General features: G+C 64.6%; 1 protein-coding gene across 1 annotated transcript; it reads right to left on the bottom strand.

Annotated features, from left to right (window-relative positions):
- Positions 1-527: 527 nt before the first annotated feature.
- Positions 528-15,886, bottom strand: HSPA12B (heat shock protein family A (Hsp70) member 12B). Its single transcript, XM_052780908.1, has 13 exons — positions 15,729-15,886; positions 12,680-12,741; positions 9,534-9,634; positions 8,111-8,235; positions 7,480-7,666; positions 6,903-7,007; positions 6,604-6,720; positions 5,888-6,059; positions 4,115-4,201; positions 3,396-3,500; positions 1,724-1,982; positions 1,420-1,523; positions 528-1,209 (listed from the first exon to the last, which is right to left on the bottom strand). Exons 2-13 carry the CDS (start codon positions 12,720-12,722, stop codon positions 566-568), a joined length of 2,049 nt encoding a protein of 682 aa, XP_052636868.1. The 5' UTR covers positions 12,723-12,741; positions 15,729-15,886; the 3' UTR covers positions 528-565.
- Positions 15,887-16,206: the final 320 nt, after the last annotated feature.

The following is a 16,206-nucleotide window of genomic DNA, read 5'->3' as shown; positions in this document are numbered from 1 at the left end:
CCTGTGCCGCTGTCCCTGTCCTCGCTGGGCTGTGCTGGCCCCATCAAGCTCTGTCACGTGGGGGGTGGCAGCTGTGAGGGCAACATGATATATATAAAAATATTTATATATATATTTTTATATATATATATATAAAAAATAGAAATGTGGGGTTACAGAAAGTGTGTGTGCTGGTATTCAGGAGCCGGCAGTAGCCCCTACCCACACTTGGGGGGGGCAGCCTGAGCCCCCAGCCCTGTCTTGGCCAGGCAGCAGCAGTGCCCCTGCCCCACTCGACCATGCCAGGGGTGCAGTCACCCTTTCTGAGAGTCGGACCCCCACCCATTTCCATGGGAGGCGCGGGCCCCGGTGCAGCACTGCCCGGCAGCACATGGGGAGCATCTTTGGGGTGCCCCATGCGCGGGGGGGGGATGACCATCAGCATGGGGGCCGGTGGCAGCCTTGCGGCTCAAAACCAGGGCCACGAGCCGCTCGTGCACGTGGGGGTCCCGTGGGGCCAGAGCCCAAAGGAGGTGCTGGTGGGGGTCCCCATCCCTCCCCGCACGGCCCCGTGGGCAGGAGGGGCTCAGTTGGAGAGGAAATCAATGGTGGCTCGGACCGTCTTGGAGGTGCGGATGTCCATGGCGGTGACCTTGATCTCCGTGTCCCCGAACTGCATGCTGGCACGGATCTCGCGTCGGCCGCGGGCCGGGCTGCCGGCGTCGCCCAGCGCCTCCAGCTCCAGGCTGATGGTGCCGCACTTGCGCACGCCGGGGTCGGTGATGTAGACCACGTCGTCGGTGGCACAGCAGTAGATGTTGATGATGGTCTTGCGCTGGCCCGGCCGGGCCGGGCAGTAGCTGCGCTGGACCACCTCCCCCAGTGCCACGGACTGGTCGACGGAGACGAACTTCTCAAAGATGTCGGTGCACCAGTTCTTGCCCTCCTTCACCAACAGCTTCTCCCGCGGGTGCTTCCCCTCCACGAACTTGTTGAGCACCCCCACGCCGTAGGTCAGGGGCGAGCGGCGGACGCGGACGATGGTGGGGTCGAGGCCGAAGAGCACGGCCCCTTTGAGGATGGTCAGCCCCACGTCTTGGGGGATGATGACGCGGCAGGTGGGGCCGAAGGCTGCCTGGACGGCGTGCTGCAGCATGGCCGACTCCGCGAAGCCCCCCACCAGGAAGAGGAACTTGATGCCTTGGACCTCCGGCTTCTTCAGGAGGTCGTCTGGGGGGGGAGAGAGGGGGCCGTTGGGCAGGGCTGGGGGCTGCCTGTGGTCCTCTACCCCTGCCCCGCTGAGAACAGGCACCGGGCATGGCTGGGGGGGTGCCACTGCAGGGTGCCAGGGCCCTGGGGAGAGGGGACACCCCCCACACACCCCTTGCAGGGTGGCAGGGGGTCTGGCAACCGGGCTGCTCCCACACCCCCAGGACCTACCGATGTGTTTGATGATCTGGCTGATGGTGGGCTGGAAGAGCTCGCTCATGGCCTCCGAGGACATCCGCAGCATCCCTTGGGACGACCACTTCACAAAGTTGACGCTGGGGAGGGAGAGAGGGTCCGGGGTTGCCCCTCACCAAAGGCTCCCCCCTGGGGATCCCCCAGCCCGGCAGACCCAGGAGCAGAGCACCCCACCTATCCTTGTCCCCCCCCCCCAAATTTAGGTCCCTCTGGGGCCACATGCTCCCCAGGGGTCCCCAAGCCCTGTTATTCCCCCCCCTCTCCCCAGCCGGCTTCTCACTTGCTCTTCTTGAGCGCCGTCTCCACGTTCTGGCCCCGGTGCTTGCGGTAGAAGTCGATGAAGGAGAAGGGCAGGGAGACGTTGAGGGGGCTGGCGCGGGAGGGGGCTGCCGCCCGCTTGCGGGCCTCGAAGGCGATGGTCAGGTCCACCCAGGCGGCGGGACGCTTGGCCTTGAAGGTGGCGATGAAATCCTCCCCGAAAATGTGGCACAGCAGCTTCTCGAAAGCCAGGTCTACCCCCACGGCCCCGTAGGGACCCCCTGGGGAGGGCATGGGGGGGTGGGCTAGGTCAGGCAACGTCCCCATGGCACACACATCCCCGTGTCCCCCATCACCATGTCCCCAGCCCCCCCCCAGCATCACCTAGCAAAGCCTGGGACACTTTCAGTGCAAGACCACGGCCCCCAGCCCCACTGTGGCTCTTCTGCAGGGGGATCAGGGTGGGGGGACGTGGAGGGGAGCCCCCCACCCAGGGCTGGACCAGGGGACAGGGACAGGTACCTGCATTAGCAGGGGGGCATGGAAACGTCCCCCGGGAGCAGGGAGAAGGCAGGCAGCGTGGCTGCGGGGACAGCGGTCCCCTGGACCAAAGGGCACCCTGTCGGGGGGTCCCTGGGTGATGCTCGGGGGGCTCAGTGCCTCCCCCCACGGCATGGCTCTGCCAGGCAGTGCCGGGGGCTTTCCAGCCCCATACCCAGCTCTGCAGGGAAGCTCAGGCTGGTGGCTGTCACTCGCGAGCCGCTATTTGTCTGGGGGTGCACGGCCATCGTGTGCCCAAATCTCACCCCCGGGATGGGCTGAGGCCGGGGGGGCTTCGCGTGCCCCCCGGGAGCAGGGTGGGAAGCCCGTGGGCACGGGCCAGGACACTTCACAGCCCTAAGTCACCCTGCGCCTTCCCTGCGTGCCCGGGTGGCACTGGGGGCTGCGATCCCCAGCACACGGGGACACCCGTGGGGTTTCATGTCCCCAAACCAGTGTGCTCTCGGCCTCAGCCTTGGCTTCTGCCCCCATCCCACCCTGCACCCCCACCCTCTCCCACCCACATCCCTGTCCAACTGGTATCCCCCAACCCAGCACCCCCGTCCCACCCGAGCCCCTCCAACCCAGCACCCCTCCAGCCCAAAACTCCTGTCCCACTGGCACATCTGTCCCACCTGAGCCCCCCCAGCCCAGCACCCCTGTCCCACCAGCACCCCATCCCTGTCCCACCTGGCCCCCTGTCCCAGCTGAGCCCCCCCAGCCCAGCACCCCAGTCCCACCTTGTCCCCCTCTAACCCCGCACCCCTGTCCCACCAGCACCCCCAATCCAGCACCCCATCCCTGTCCCCCCCCCCCCCCCAGCCCAGCACCCCTGTCCCACCTTTCCCCCCCCCAATCCCAGCACCCCGGTCCCTCTATCACCCCACAACCCAGCACCCCGGTCCCACCTGAGCCCCTCTCCCACCTGACCCCCCCCCAGCCCAGCATCCCTGTCCCACCGACACCCCCAGCCCATCACCCCCACCCCACTTCGCCCCCCCAGCCCTCCCCTGCCTTGCTCCCTCCTGACACCAGGTGGTGCCACAGACCCAGCCACGACCCTGCCGGGGACTGAGAGGGGACCCCGGCCCAGGAGGGGGTCGCTGGTGGCGGGGGGGGGACGACACAGAATGGGTCTGGGGGCCACAGCCCACCTGAGGCTTTGTACAGCTCCTTCAGCGTCCCCTGCGGCTTCTCGATCTGGTGCACGGTGAGGTCCACCGTCCCGCCGCCGCAGTCCGCCACGATGTAGCGGTCACCTGCGGGCAAGGACGAGGGCCGAGTGGGGGTCCCGGGTCCCCCCCCAGCCCCTGTGGGGTGTCCCCCAGCACCGCAGCAGGGCTGGCCCCCTGGGACACCCATCCCGTGGGTTGGGAGCAGCCGCTAGGACACGGCCGTGGGTCGCAAGGCTGTGCTTTCCCCAGGGAAAAAAAAGCTGCTTTAACCAAAATACGGGGTTTTTTTGTTTGTTTGTTTGTTTTTTCCCCCCCCACCCAAAAAACAGCCGAAGAAGTTTTGGAGGGCAGGAGGGGGACATTGTGGTGTTTGCTTGGAACAGTGGGACGGGAAGGTGGCAGACAGACCCCCCCTGCCCTCACCGGCATCCTCTGGGGCATCGGGACTGAGTGACAGACCGGAGCCGTGTCACCCCCATGGCAGGACCCTTCCCTGGCGCTGGCAGGGCCACGCTGGGGGTCCCTGGGGGGCTCAGCCACAGTGGGTACATCCGGCCCCCCATCCTCTCGCCCAGGGTGACCCTGGGGGCCAGGCAGCACCAGTGGGGACTCCTGCTTGTCCTGTCCCCCCCCACCAGTGAATCTTCCCCGGGATGGGGTCTGCTGCGGGGGGGTGCACTGCCCGTCACCCCTCCTACCTGCCTGCATTTCCGACCAGAGCTCCCCCACTCCCGACTCCACCAGGAAGGTACGGCTGTGCCGGGACCGCCGGAGCTGCTCTCGGGCTGAGGGACAGAGCAGAGGGGCTGGTGTCAGACTGGGGAGGGGGGCACCGGGGCCAGGAGCATCCCTGGGATCCCAGCCCCCGCAGTGGGTGGCTGCACTGGGAGCACTGGTTGCCCACTCCCCTCCAGCCGGGACACCTGACATGGCCCTGGCTGCAGCGCGGAGGAGCTGGTCCAGCCATCCCACTGTTCTGCCTGGGATCCCACAGGATCCCACCTCGCCAGAGGTGTCCCTGGGCGATGCCGCCTCTTCCCCTGTTCTCCCCAGCTCGGGTGGGGTTTCCTCTGCTCCCCCCATCCCGGGACAGGGGACATCAAAGCAGCCCGGAAGGGCAGGGAGCTGTTTGGAGAAGGTGGGGTTATCCTGGCCTATTTTCGGCATGCCGAGATGGACACGGCACACTAATTTAATTAGCTTCAGCCCTGGGATGCAGCTCAAGCCCCTCCGTAAATCCAGGTGCAACCCCGGTTCGAGATGGACATGGCACACTAATTTAATTAGCTTCAGCCCTGGGATGCAGCTCAAGCCCCTCCGTAAATCCAGATGCAACCCCGGTTCTCCGGCCAAACACAAGACAAGGGCTGTGGCCACCGGCAGGTCCCAGCTCCGGGGCTTGGTCCCGGCTGGGCAAACCAGCTCTGTCCCGGTAAAGCCCCAGCTCCGTGGCTGGAGCGGAGGGGACCCCCAGGCTCCCCATGCGCGGGGGGAGCATCCTCGCAGGCAGCTCAGCAGAGGGTTTTGGACAGCCCCCGGAGCAGCGGGTAGATCCTTTCCCTGTCCCACGGTTACGGCATTGACAGGGGAGGTCGGCATGGGATTAGGAAGCCCGAGGGCTTGGCCCGTATGGAGGAGAAGGGAAGCAAGGAGCCAGGGTGGTGGAGGCTGAGCGGAGCGAGCTGCTGGGAGGAATCCAGGGCGGCTCCGGCTGAGCCAGCAGAAATGGCTCCGGATGGAAATGTGGGGAGAGGGAAGGGAAGAGGCGGCCCGGGGAGCTGGGGTGGTGCGGGTGGAGGTCAAGGGCAGGTTGGGCGGATGAAAGGGGCCACGACCATGGGGGACACACCTGGGAAAGCAGCCATCGCCTGCCCCGGCCATGTGGGCTTGGGGAGGGGGGCAAAGGGGGGAGCAGGGCTCCCCGGGGCTGCCAGAGAGGGGAGCAGCCACAGCCTTCTGCTCACCTCCCTTGGCACAGTGCCCCGTTCATCCCTGCCTCAGTTTCCCCCCATCACCAGAAGATGCTGCAGGCTGGGGGTCCCTGTGGCGGTGGAACCAGCCCTGCCCTCGCACGGGGGTGCAGGATTGCTGCGCTCCCTTTCTGGCTGCGGAGCACCCGCCGAGGACTTGCTCCGGCACACGTCAGTGCTGCGCAGAAACCCAAACGCCTTTTGCCAGAATCGGTCTCGTTTGCTAAAGTACCGGAGAAGGGAAAATTATAGGGAAGGGGATGGGAAAGCGGAAAAGAGCTGGGAAATCCAGGGTTATCCGTGGTGCTCAGCCCAGGGACCCCAGTGCTGCAGCCCGGGCTGAGCTGTGCCCCACGGTTGCCTCAAACCCCTTCCCCAGCCACGGCTGCCGACAGACCCTCAAGACCTGGCACGCGGGGCCGGATCCCTGCCTGCTCCATCTCCTGCTATTCCAGCCTCCCACCCTGCCAGGACCCTCTGCCAGCTCCCGGTCCCGCTCACCCTGCCGAAAACTGGAGTCGATGGAGTGGTCCGGCGCCAGCCCGTTGGCCGGGGGTTTGCAGCTCAGGTCGATCAGCTGGTGGAGGCGAAGTTTCCTGCAATAAATGGAAGCGGCTTCGGGCTCCAGCGCGATCAGCAGCTGCTCCGGATTCTCCGGGGACACCAGACCGGCCTGCGGAGATGACGGGGTGTCAGGGCAGAGAAGGTGCCGGTGCACCGGCACGTCCCTGCACGCCGCAGCCTTACGGCTGTGCTCGGGCAGGGCTTTCCTGGCCCTGGCCTTCGTGCATCGCTTTTGCCTGTATAGGTACTATACGTTGCACAGCAATCCTACGTGTTAGGGCTGTGCACCGGGCATCACCCGTTCAGTAGGGGTGGGTTAGCTCCTGCCCGTCCCAGGGACCCAGCGGTGGCACCAAGCACCCAAGGGGGACCCTCCATCCCTGGGGGAGCGCACGTCCCCATCCTCAGCCCCCCGCCTTGCTGCACGCCCAGCTCTGAAATCCTCCCACCCCACCAACGCTGGGTTTCAAAGCCGGCCCATGCCCAACAGCCAGAGTCCAGCTTTTGTTCTTTAGGCTGCCAGGACATGCCAGAGACCCTTCGTTATGGAGGCAGCACCCACAGGGGAGCGGGGGAAAGAGATACCCCCCCGAAAGCACAGCCTCCTGCGAGGGTCACCGTGCAGAACAGCCTCCCCCGGGGGTCCCCCTCACCTTGTAGGCAGCCTCTCGCATGAACTGCTTGGCCGGCTGCTTCCAGATGGCGGGCACGGTGATCACCCAGCGGATGGCATCTCTCTCGGGCAGGGACGGGCACTGGTCCTTCAGCTCCTGCCGGGCAAGAAGCAGCAGGTGACCCCCCCGGTTGGGGCATCGGAGCTCTCGGTGAAGGGTGAGGAAGCAACACGTGGAGAGGATGACACGCATGATGGTGCTCCATTTGGGGAGGGAGAGAAGGGCTGTGCTCATGTGACGGTGCAGGGAGACCCGGCTTGGGTGCCGGGGTGCCCTACCTGCACGGCGTGCTGCTTGAAGAAGCGGAGTGCGTGGGCAAACACCTCCAGTGCTTGCATTTTCTTCCCGTTGACAGCTTCTAGTTCAGTTTTCATGGTGAGGTCCTGCCAGGAAGAGCAGTAACAGCAAACAGATCACGCAGGCTGCTGGGACGTGGCCGGCATCCCATCCCGGCTCTGTTGGTGAGCCTTGGGCAGGGTGCTCGTCCCCCATCATGCCAAACAGACCAGCTGGGGCACGGGCACTGGAAGCACCACTCTGCAGCCACATCCATCTGCCCTGAAGAGGCTCGGATGGGGGGAACAAAAAAATTCACCCCCCTGCAAAGGGCTAAAACATTGCAAAATGCGTGTAAAGCAAACAGGGAGCTGGGTGTGCTCAGTCGGGATGCTGGTGATCAGAGGTTTTGCTTGTAGCCCCTCTCCAGCCCTCCTGGATTTCTGCTCCCCCCAGTGAGCCCCTCTCTTTGCTTTCTGCAAAGTGGGATAAATCCCTGGGGCCAGCTCAGCTCGCATCCAGCCCGGCCAGGGTCCCCGTGGATCCCCTGGGGAGGTCGGGGCAGGAGCAGGGACTCACGCTGGTGCTGTGAATCTTCATCTTAAATTTCTCAAAGTACAGCCAGTCGCGGGCTTCCTCGGGGTCCAGGTCGTGGTAGTAGTCCCTGGCAGTGTAGCCAAAGCTGTGGAAGATGCCCTCCGGTGTCAGCAGGAGGCTGGTGGGGGTCTTCTGGTTGGCCACCCCCGGGTCCCCTCCTTCCCATTTCCTGCAAGCAGAAGCCAGCAGCAGCCCGTGAACATCAAGGCCAGAGAACGGATCCTGCCCCATTTCATTTATTTATATGGGCCCAACCTCAAGCGCCTTAAAGAGGGACAAAGAAGGGACCAACATCCCTGGGAAGGCCATCGGGAAGAGTGCTTTGCTCCCTGTGCAACGCCTGCAGGGCTCCTCTGCACCCACGCAGGTCGTTAGAATAGAGCGCTAACGAAGAGGTGCTCTCACCCCATCCTCCCGCTCAGTGCGAGACCCATTTCACGGGCTCCTTCCACCCGCCGCTGCCAGGCAGCATCCCTCACCCGTGATGGTGTGGGTGTTCGTTGCCCAGCCCGGCTCCATCCCTGCCTCCCGGCAAGCCGGCTTCCAGCCCCTTCGGGCAAAAAGTCCTTTAACAGCCCTGGGAGCAGCGCTCCGGGCTCCGGCTGCTCCTCACCTCATCATGTGGATGGCCTCGGGGTCGCTGGAGAAGCTGAAGGCGTAGCCGCTGGATGTGGTGCCGAAGTCGATGGCCACCACCACGGCGAAGGAGGCGGTTTGCTGGGAGCGAGCCTCGCTCCTCTGAAACGCAAGGGCAGCGGTTAGGGATGGGCTCTGTCCTGGGGGCGAGCATCAAAACAGGGCTGGCTGCTTCAGAAAAGGGGTTAAAAAAACCCCTGAACAACCCATGAAAGGGTTAATTTTTCCTGGATCAGGCCCAAGGGCACTGCGATTTCTGCCCAGGGAAGGGACGCAGTGATGCTGTGGTTTTCTCTGCAATGATGCCAAAAACAAGGGGCAATTCCTCCTCTTACATGGCTCCAAATCACCGAGAAAAGGGACTGCCTGGCACCAGGCTCTGCGGGGTTCCTGCGGTGGTTCCCAAAGGCAGGCTCATGGGACAAGGGGATTTGGGCAGCCCCAGAGAGGGATGGATGGAGGGATGGATGGAGGGAGGGTCTGTCCCTGAGAGCTGCCTGGGGCTGCGGTCAGGTCTCTGTTTCTTCCTGGGCTGGGGTGGTGCTGAGCCCTCCACACTTGAACCCTGGCAAATTTTAGCTGAGATTCCCCAAGACCTTCCCTGCTCCCGATCTTGGTCCAAGGGACTTCATCCCAGGTGTCCCCACAGGTCACCCAACCGAAAACCTTCCTGGCCCAGCTGCTTCAGGGGGTTCCCGCTGCTGCTTTTCTGGTCCTGCCTTTGGGCCCCCATCCTTCGCCTCCCGGTCGTGGCAGGGAGCCGCGGTGCCGGAGGAGCCACGAAGATGCAGCAAGCCCTGTACCCATGTCACCAGCCCAGGCTGCCGCCCTCGTCCGCCGCAGCCTCCCAGGCGCGCGGGGCAGACACGGAAAGTTAAAAGCCCTCATTAACTTTTAACGCATCCAGATTTGATAAGCGCAGACATTACCTAGCCGTGAAAAAAGCCGGCGATTAGCATGGGTGAAGTGGTTGTCTCAGAAATGTGCATGTTCAGGGAGCTGCAAGGACAGCGAGCGCTGGGGAGGAACTGGCTCCGGCACGCTCCCTGCCTGTGTCCTTCCACACCGGGCAGTCCCGGGGGACATGCAGGTAGGAGCAAGCTGAGGCCAGGAGCTTTGCAAGGAGTTAAACTTATGCTGGTGTTTTCTCCGGCTCCTCTCCTGCCTCCTGTGCTGGAAAAAACCTCCATCCCGTCAATCCCACAGCTAAGGGGGAGGATTTGGGCCCCGGTGATAGACTGACCCATCCTTCGGCTGGTATCAGGGTGTGCAGTGGGGATGGCAACCAGCCCAGGAGGGGAGGTAGTAGGAGGCGACCACCGACCAGGGAAGGATCAGAGGGGGCAATGCCGGGGAGACAGAGCCCGGCAGCCCCACTGGACCCCCCACAACTGCCTTACCGGCGACTGGGAGGGCGTCAGCGGGGCGATGCTGCAGCTGTCGTGGGGCGTCCCCGGGGAGCCAGGAGGGGACGGCGTGGGGCACCGCTCACCGTTGGCACCTGGGGACACAGCAGGGTGAGGCTGGGATGGGAACGGGCCCTGGTCCCTCCTGAAGACCCTTCCCCGAGATGAGGGCAACACGTGACATCCCCATAAAGATGCAGCCGGTGCGGGCTCAGAGATGCTGCAGGGGCTGCTCCCAGTGGGGTCCGTACAGGGCAATTCTGGGCTCGAGAGGCTTCCCACGCTTTTTTCAACCGTGTTTAAGGAAGGATCCAATCAGCACTGATTAAATTAGCAAACGAGGAACCCCTTGGAGGTGTCATAAGGAGGTGCAGGAACTGGCTGCACCTGGTGTTAGCACCGGTGAGCTGCTGGTGAGCTCACAGGGATCCCTCCCACTGGGGATGGGGCTCACAGCCACGCAGAGGATGGGGACAGTGGCCAGAGAAGAGCCACAGGACTGAGGGACCTTCTCCTGTGGGGCTGGGGGATATCAGCTCTTGCTCAGCAAGAAGATGGTGAGGGTGAGTTGGTCGTGGTGTTTCAGGGAGGAGTTCAGCTCGCTGGCGTGGGCAGGCTTTGGTGATGAGACACGGGCTCAATGTCTTCTCCATCGCCAGAGAGGAACTGGCACACGGAGGAAAAGTCATCTCATCTTGAAGACAGTATCCAAAGTAAGTCAGGTGAACCTGCAAGCCCAGTTTCTCCCTGTTGATTCTGTAGAGACCCTTGGTGGTGGCTGCAGATGGAGATGTTCTCCTGTAGACGAGCCCGCCGAGGTGGGATGGATCCTGCCTTGCACCTCTGAAGGGGACCAGAGAAGTGGAAGTGCAGTGGTCTTTGGCAAAGGAGCAGCCGGATCTAATTCCTTGCAGCTGACGGTAGCAGAGTCAGGACTAAAAACCCATGACGTGTTTGTAGCAGAAAGGGATGCAGTGGTTCTCCAGAGCTGCCTATTTTTAAATCAGGACAGCCATCATCACATAAATACACGCTAGTTCAGCTTGGCAGCGCCTGGTGGGGACGACTGCAAAGGATGCCAGAGACTGCTCCGGGCAAGCAGCTGAAACGCTTGTATCCAATGGGAACGGGGGGAAAACTTGGGAAAGAGCTGCCAGTGAGCTACCGAGGCAGAGCAAGCGTCTGCAACGTGAGGCCATGGAGACCTGGCTGCTTGGCCCTTGGCAAGGGGAGGTGTGCTCGGCTCAGACCCACGGCCACGGTGCAGAACAACCCAGTTTGGTGGAGACCCAGTAAATCCTGCGTGAGCCCGTGATAACTCCGAGACATTGAGGTTTAGCCTGCGCGGGGAGCTCAGGGAGGCTCGTGCTGTCATGCACTACAGCGAGCCATGGACGTGCACGGGGCCAGGCACCGCGCTGTGGTGGCTTGCGCAGTTGCCCTTGCTCTGCGGTGCCTCCTCCTCTTCCTCCTCCTCGAAACACCAGCCAGCTCTGTGTCTCCTCGGGTGACCCCCCCACCAGCTCCTCCACCAGCAGAAGCCTTGTCCTGGGAATCCCCATTAATCCTGGTGTGTCAGCCCAGGCTGGAGCGGCTGCAGAAGCCCCGGTGGGACGCCTGGCCCCCAGCCCAGCCAGCGCCGGGATGGTGCGAGCCCCGGGGCTGTCCTGCACGCCGACGGCGCGGGGCTGCCTGTTGCCTGCACTCCTCTTGCCACATGGCTCCAATTAGCAGAGGGGATTAATCATCCGCCCTGCGAAAGCACGAGCCGATGGACAGGCTCCAGCTGTTGGCGGGGGGCAGTTGGGAAGGGGCTGGTGCAGCTGATGGAGCGGGGCCACCTTTCCCAAGGGGCTCGGCCGGCTCCGGCTCTGGCGAGGGTATGGCCATGCTGGGAATGGGATGTGGGGTCCAGGCGGTGACACCGGGGAGGCGGAGGGGCCGCCCGCCCCACGGGCTCTGCGGAGACCCACGCTTTGGGCTTGCGGCTCCGTGCCGGGAGCCTGCTGGGATCTGGACCACGGGAGCAGGGACAAGCAGCACCCGCTCCCAGCTGGACTCTGGAGAGGTTTGGGGCTGGAGGAGGCTCCTCAGTCTTTCCTCAGGGAAGCGTAAAACTCCAGCTCTTCTTTGCCAGAGGGTGCCGGCAGCTGGTGTCTGTGTCCAGGCGAACCCACCCCAGCTCCCACTGTGACCAGTTTGCACCAGGATGCCCAAGGGGCAACTCCTTAAATCCCTCTGGCAGCTCGGGAGCCCCAGAGCCTGCAGCAGGGGTGCTCTGGAACCCCCCAACAGCAGCAGCCATGGGGTGGGAGTCAGGTTCAGCCGTGCGGGCACCCCCTGTCCTGGCAGTGGGGGTCCCGGCTGCTCCCCCCTGCTTCGTCTCCTTGGCCGGCTGAGAGCCGAGCCGCCGGCACATCGCTCGCACCGGTCTCGGTGCCGCGGTGTCAGGGACGGTGCTGTGCCACGTGCCCCCCGGGAGATGTGCCAGCGGGCTCGGATGCTCCTCGCCGCGACACGGCTCCGGTCCCTTCACTCTTGCTCTGTAAGTGCCTTTCGCTGTATCCCGTGTCTGTGCCATGAATATTTGATCCCCGACAAACAGGAACGTCCCTGCGGGCATCTCCGTGTGCCGGCAGAGCCCTGCAGCGGGGGGAGGCCGGTGTCCCCCAGCCGTGGGGGGAAAACATTCCTGGGGGTCCGGACCCCAGCCTGGGGCTGTGCTCATGAAACATCGTTTCTGCAGGTCCAGAGCCGGAGCTGGTACCCTCCAGCGTGTGGGCACTGGGCTCCCAGTGGTCTGGGGGAGCTGGGGGGGACCCGCAGGGGTTTAATTCTTGCAATGGCCTCTTTGCTCAGGCTGTTCCCTGGCTTTGTGTTTGCAGGGTCAGGTTTCCTCGGCCGCAGCAGCTGGTTCTGGTTACCCCAGCGCAGGAGCAGCGTGGGGGGCTCCTCCGCACCGCAGACGGGAGGACGGTTGCGGGGGGGGACGCCCGGGTGCGCGGGGGAGCGAAGGGAGAGGGGCCAGGAGTGTCACGCTTGCAGAGAGCTCGTCTCTGCTGGGGGGGGGGGGGGGCTGTGAGCAGGGGACCCCCCCACTGCCATGCCCGCTGGGCACCTTCCCTGGGGAGCAGCCTTACCCATCCGGAGACTCTGCATCCCGGGCTCCAGGAGCATCGCCATGGCGGCCTCGCCTTCCCGGCTGCAAGAGAAGGAGGATGGACGACGGGATGAGTGTCCGTGTGCCCGGAGGTGCTGGCTACCCTCTCAGCAGCGGGGTGCACAGCGTGCCACGGGCTGGGGTGTCCGTGGGGTCCCCTCACCCCCCTGAGCATTACTGGGTGAGCCCAGGCTCAAGCCCCCCCTCGAAGACCCAGCAGGGACAGGGCTGGCTGTGACCCTGCATCCCCCGGGACCCCGCAGGAGCAGGGGCTGCAGGTGGGAGACCCCCAAAGCCCGGGGACTCAGGTTGCAATAGGGTGCAGGAGGGTTGGGGGCTGTGCCGGGGGGCTGTCCCAGTTCAGCACGCACCCGATCGGCACCGGCCAGGTGCCGGCACGGCCGCCGGCACAGCCTCTGGGGGAGCGGGGGAACCCCGTTCCTTTCATTAAGCAGGTCAGACACGTGCGTGATACAGATGTTGTGCGCAAAACGCCGTTCCACCAGAGTGGGGTCTATGCTGCAGATTTTTAGGCTTGATCACAGAAAGAAACTGAGGGCAGGCGATCCTTTAAAGTTATTTTCTTAATTGAAGTGGTCACTGCCCAGGGCCAGGCTCCCCGCAGCATGGTGGCCGCACCGGCAGGAGCAGGAATGGCCGAAGGCGTTGCTGCCTGTCCTAAGGGCTGTGACCCAGCGTTGACCAGCTTCAAAACTGCTTTCCCAGCATAATAAACTGGCTCTTGGCTCTTTGCCTGATCCCATCACCTCCGAGGCTGCCTGCCCCACGCCGACCGCTTTCATCCTGCGGAGCTGCGGGCTCAGGACAAGGCTTAGCTCATCGGGGAGAGGCTTTGCTCCGAGCCAAACCCACCCACGCGCTGCCGGCCCGGCGGCCTGATCCTGCTCTCGGCAGCCTCCCGAAAAAAAACCCCTTGTGCTAAAAATGGCAGGTGGTGAGCCTTTCCCCGGAGCGGGGGGACTTCTGCTCCGGCCACCCCGGCGGAGGGTGCGGCGAGGGGCTGAGCGAGGAGGAGCTGTGGCCGATGCAGGCTGTGGGTCAAACCACAGCGGGGAATGTGGTGCTGGTGGTCCTGGGAGGGCACGAGGGGGTATCTGGCAGGCTGAGGCTGGCAGAGGGTCTTCTCCAACAAAACCGGGCTTTCCATGAGGTTGTGAGAGTGCCCTGCAAGGATGTGCCCAGGGGATCGCCCCTTCAATGACAGAAACTCTTCCCCAGGGCTTAGCTTGCTTTTTTGGTGTCTGTTTGTCCTGGCTTCAGGTTGGACACCCCTCATGCTTCTCTGGAGCCAGGTAAGGGGTAACTCCGAGCCTGTCACCCCAGAGCCCAGCCCAATGGGGTCTGTGCAGGGACATCCTCCGTGCCCCCCGTCCCCGGGGTCTGAGCTCCCAGGGGAGGCTTCCTGCATCCCGCTGATGCACGGAGCTGTCAGCCCGAGCAGGAGGGAAAAGCAAGACCTTGGGCTCTGGTGACTTGATGGTTTCGTTCCCTGCCCCTCCGTGGCCACGGGATGGTCCGGGCAGTCGGTCTGGAGCCTGTGCAGACCCTCAGGCTCAGGGTGGCTGAAATCCTCCATCTCAGCAAACCAAACTCTGACAGTAGATCTCACCAGGGGGGTGGCTGATGGCTGCCTTTGTCCCCAAGCTGCCAAGCCCCCGCCTGGGGTCCTGGCAAGGAAGATGAGTGGGCTCAGCCCACCCTGGCAGCTGGTGGCAGCAGACAGAGGGGCTGAGGTCTCCTCCAGCCCCCCAAGGGGTTTCGTCTGGCCGTGCCTCTCCTCGTACAGCGCTGGAGACCCGGCTTCTGCACCCCGTGCTGCCAGGGCACTGGTGAGGCTTTGGGGTACCCAGTGAGCCCAGCACCCCCACAATCCTGGCCGGCGGACACAAATGGATCCCTTCCTTCCCACGCACATGCGTGTGAGCAGGGCACCCGTGCAGAGCCCTCGTGTCCTCCAGCACTGTCCCCGTGCTGGTCCCGGGCAGTGACTGCTCTGCCTGCACGTGAATCTGCCTGTGTGTGAAGCTGCCTGCACCCGTGCCCCCTCCCAGGGACATGGGCTGAAGCCCCCAGCTCCGGGGGGGCCCCGCCATGCTGCCGGGGAGAGGGTCCCGGCGGTTCCCGGTGCTCGCTCCGGCAGCTTGTGCAGGAGCAGCGTTTTTTGAGGACTTTCCACCATTTCCGCCTCTGCAAGGGCTCACGGAAACGGGGAAAGGAAACAAGTTTGGGACGGCTTCAGGGCAGGCGGACAGGCAGGGCACCGGGGCCTCGGCATCGCCGAGCATGGCACGGGGACGCCGGCTTCGCTGGGCACGGTGCCCCCGTGGCTGGGGCTGCCCCAGCTCGGGGGGGGGAGGTCTTGGGGCAGCTGTGGGGCTGGGGTCCAGATGTGTGGGGAGCGGGAGGAGGCGTTCATCCCCACAAGCCTGTCGTGCTGGGAGCGAGCACATCTGCGGGGCTGGGGAGCCCCCAAATTCTCCGGGCAAGGCTGTCGGGTTTCCATGACCGTTTGTGGGTGTCCTCCCCTTGCCACGGCTGGGACACGGGGGCCGGCGGGATGTCCCTGGCACGGCTTGCCCCGGCGTGGGCTGACACATCACTTGCAGCCCCTGCGCGGTGCTGGCACGTCACGGCACTATCCCTGTGGTTTGCGGTGGTATCCCCGCCGGTCACAGCAGTATCCCCCCAGGACAGGGTGCGTGGGGGGACAGGACCCACGAAAACTCAGGAGGGGCTCAACGCAGCAATCCCCACTCCCACCCGTGCCCGCAGCCCGCATCCTCGCTGGGGAGAGGCCTCGGGGATCCTGACACCCCTCACCCGCCCCAGTGCCGGTGTGCTCGCTCACCAGTGCCCCCAAACTGGGGAGACACCCCAGGCATCCCGGCTGGCCGGGATGGTGACACCCTCGCCCCGGCCAAGGGAAAAGCCGGGCGATGCCGGGTCCCCACACCTCAGGCGGAGCGTCCGCTGGTCCCCAGCTCCCACGAAGCCCCACGGCCGCTTACCTCTGGGAGGGGGGGGACAGGTTGGGGACCCCTCAGTCCAGCCACCACCTTCTCGCTCCAGCTGTGCCGGCCGGGTGCCGGCTCCCACCGCCACCGGCGATGCCCTCCCGCCCACAGCCGCCAGCGATGCCCAGCGGCTCCGGCAGCGGCCCGTCCGCGCAGCCCCCCTTGCTCTCCTGCTTTCCTCTGGCTTCCCTGAGCGCCTTCCTCCCACTCCCACTCCCGGCCGGCGCCCAGCCCAGCCAGCGCCTCAAATTGCAATTCCAGCTGCAGATGTGGGAGCGGGAGGAGGAGGAGGCAGGGCCAGCGCCGCCGGGAACGAAACCTAAACTCCCCGCTTGGCCCCGGGCTCGCCGCAGACTCCCCGAATCGGGGGACCGCGGGCTGCCGAGGGGGGATGGACCCCTGAGGGGAACGAGGCTCCCAAAACAGCCGGGAATGGGGATGCTGGGGGGAGAAGGGAGAGACACCGACAATC

The sequence above is a fragment of the Harpia harpyja genome, chromosome 2 (assembly GCF_026419915.1).
Source record: "Harpia harpyja isolate bHarHar1 chromosome 2, bHarHar1 primary haplotype, whole genome shotgun sequence".
Lineage (NCBI taxonomy): Eukaryota > Metazoa > Chordata > Aves > Accipitriformes > Accipitridae > Harpia > Harpia harpyja.
This window is presented reverse-complemented; position numbering and strand designations above follow the sequence as displayed.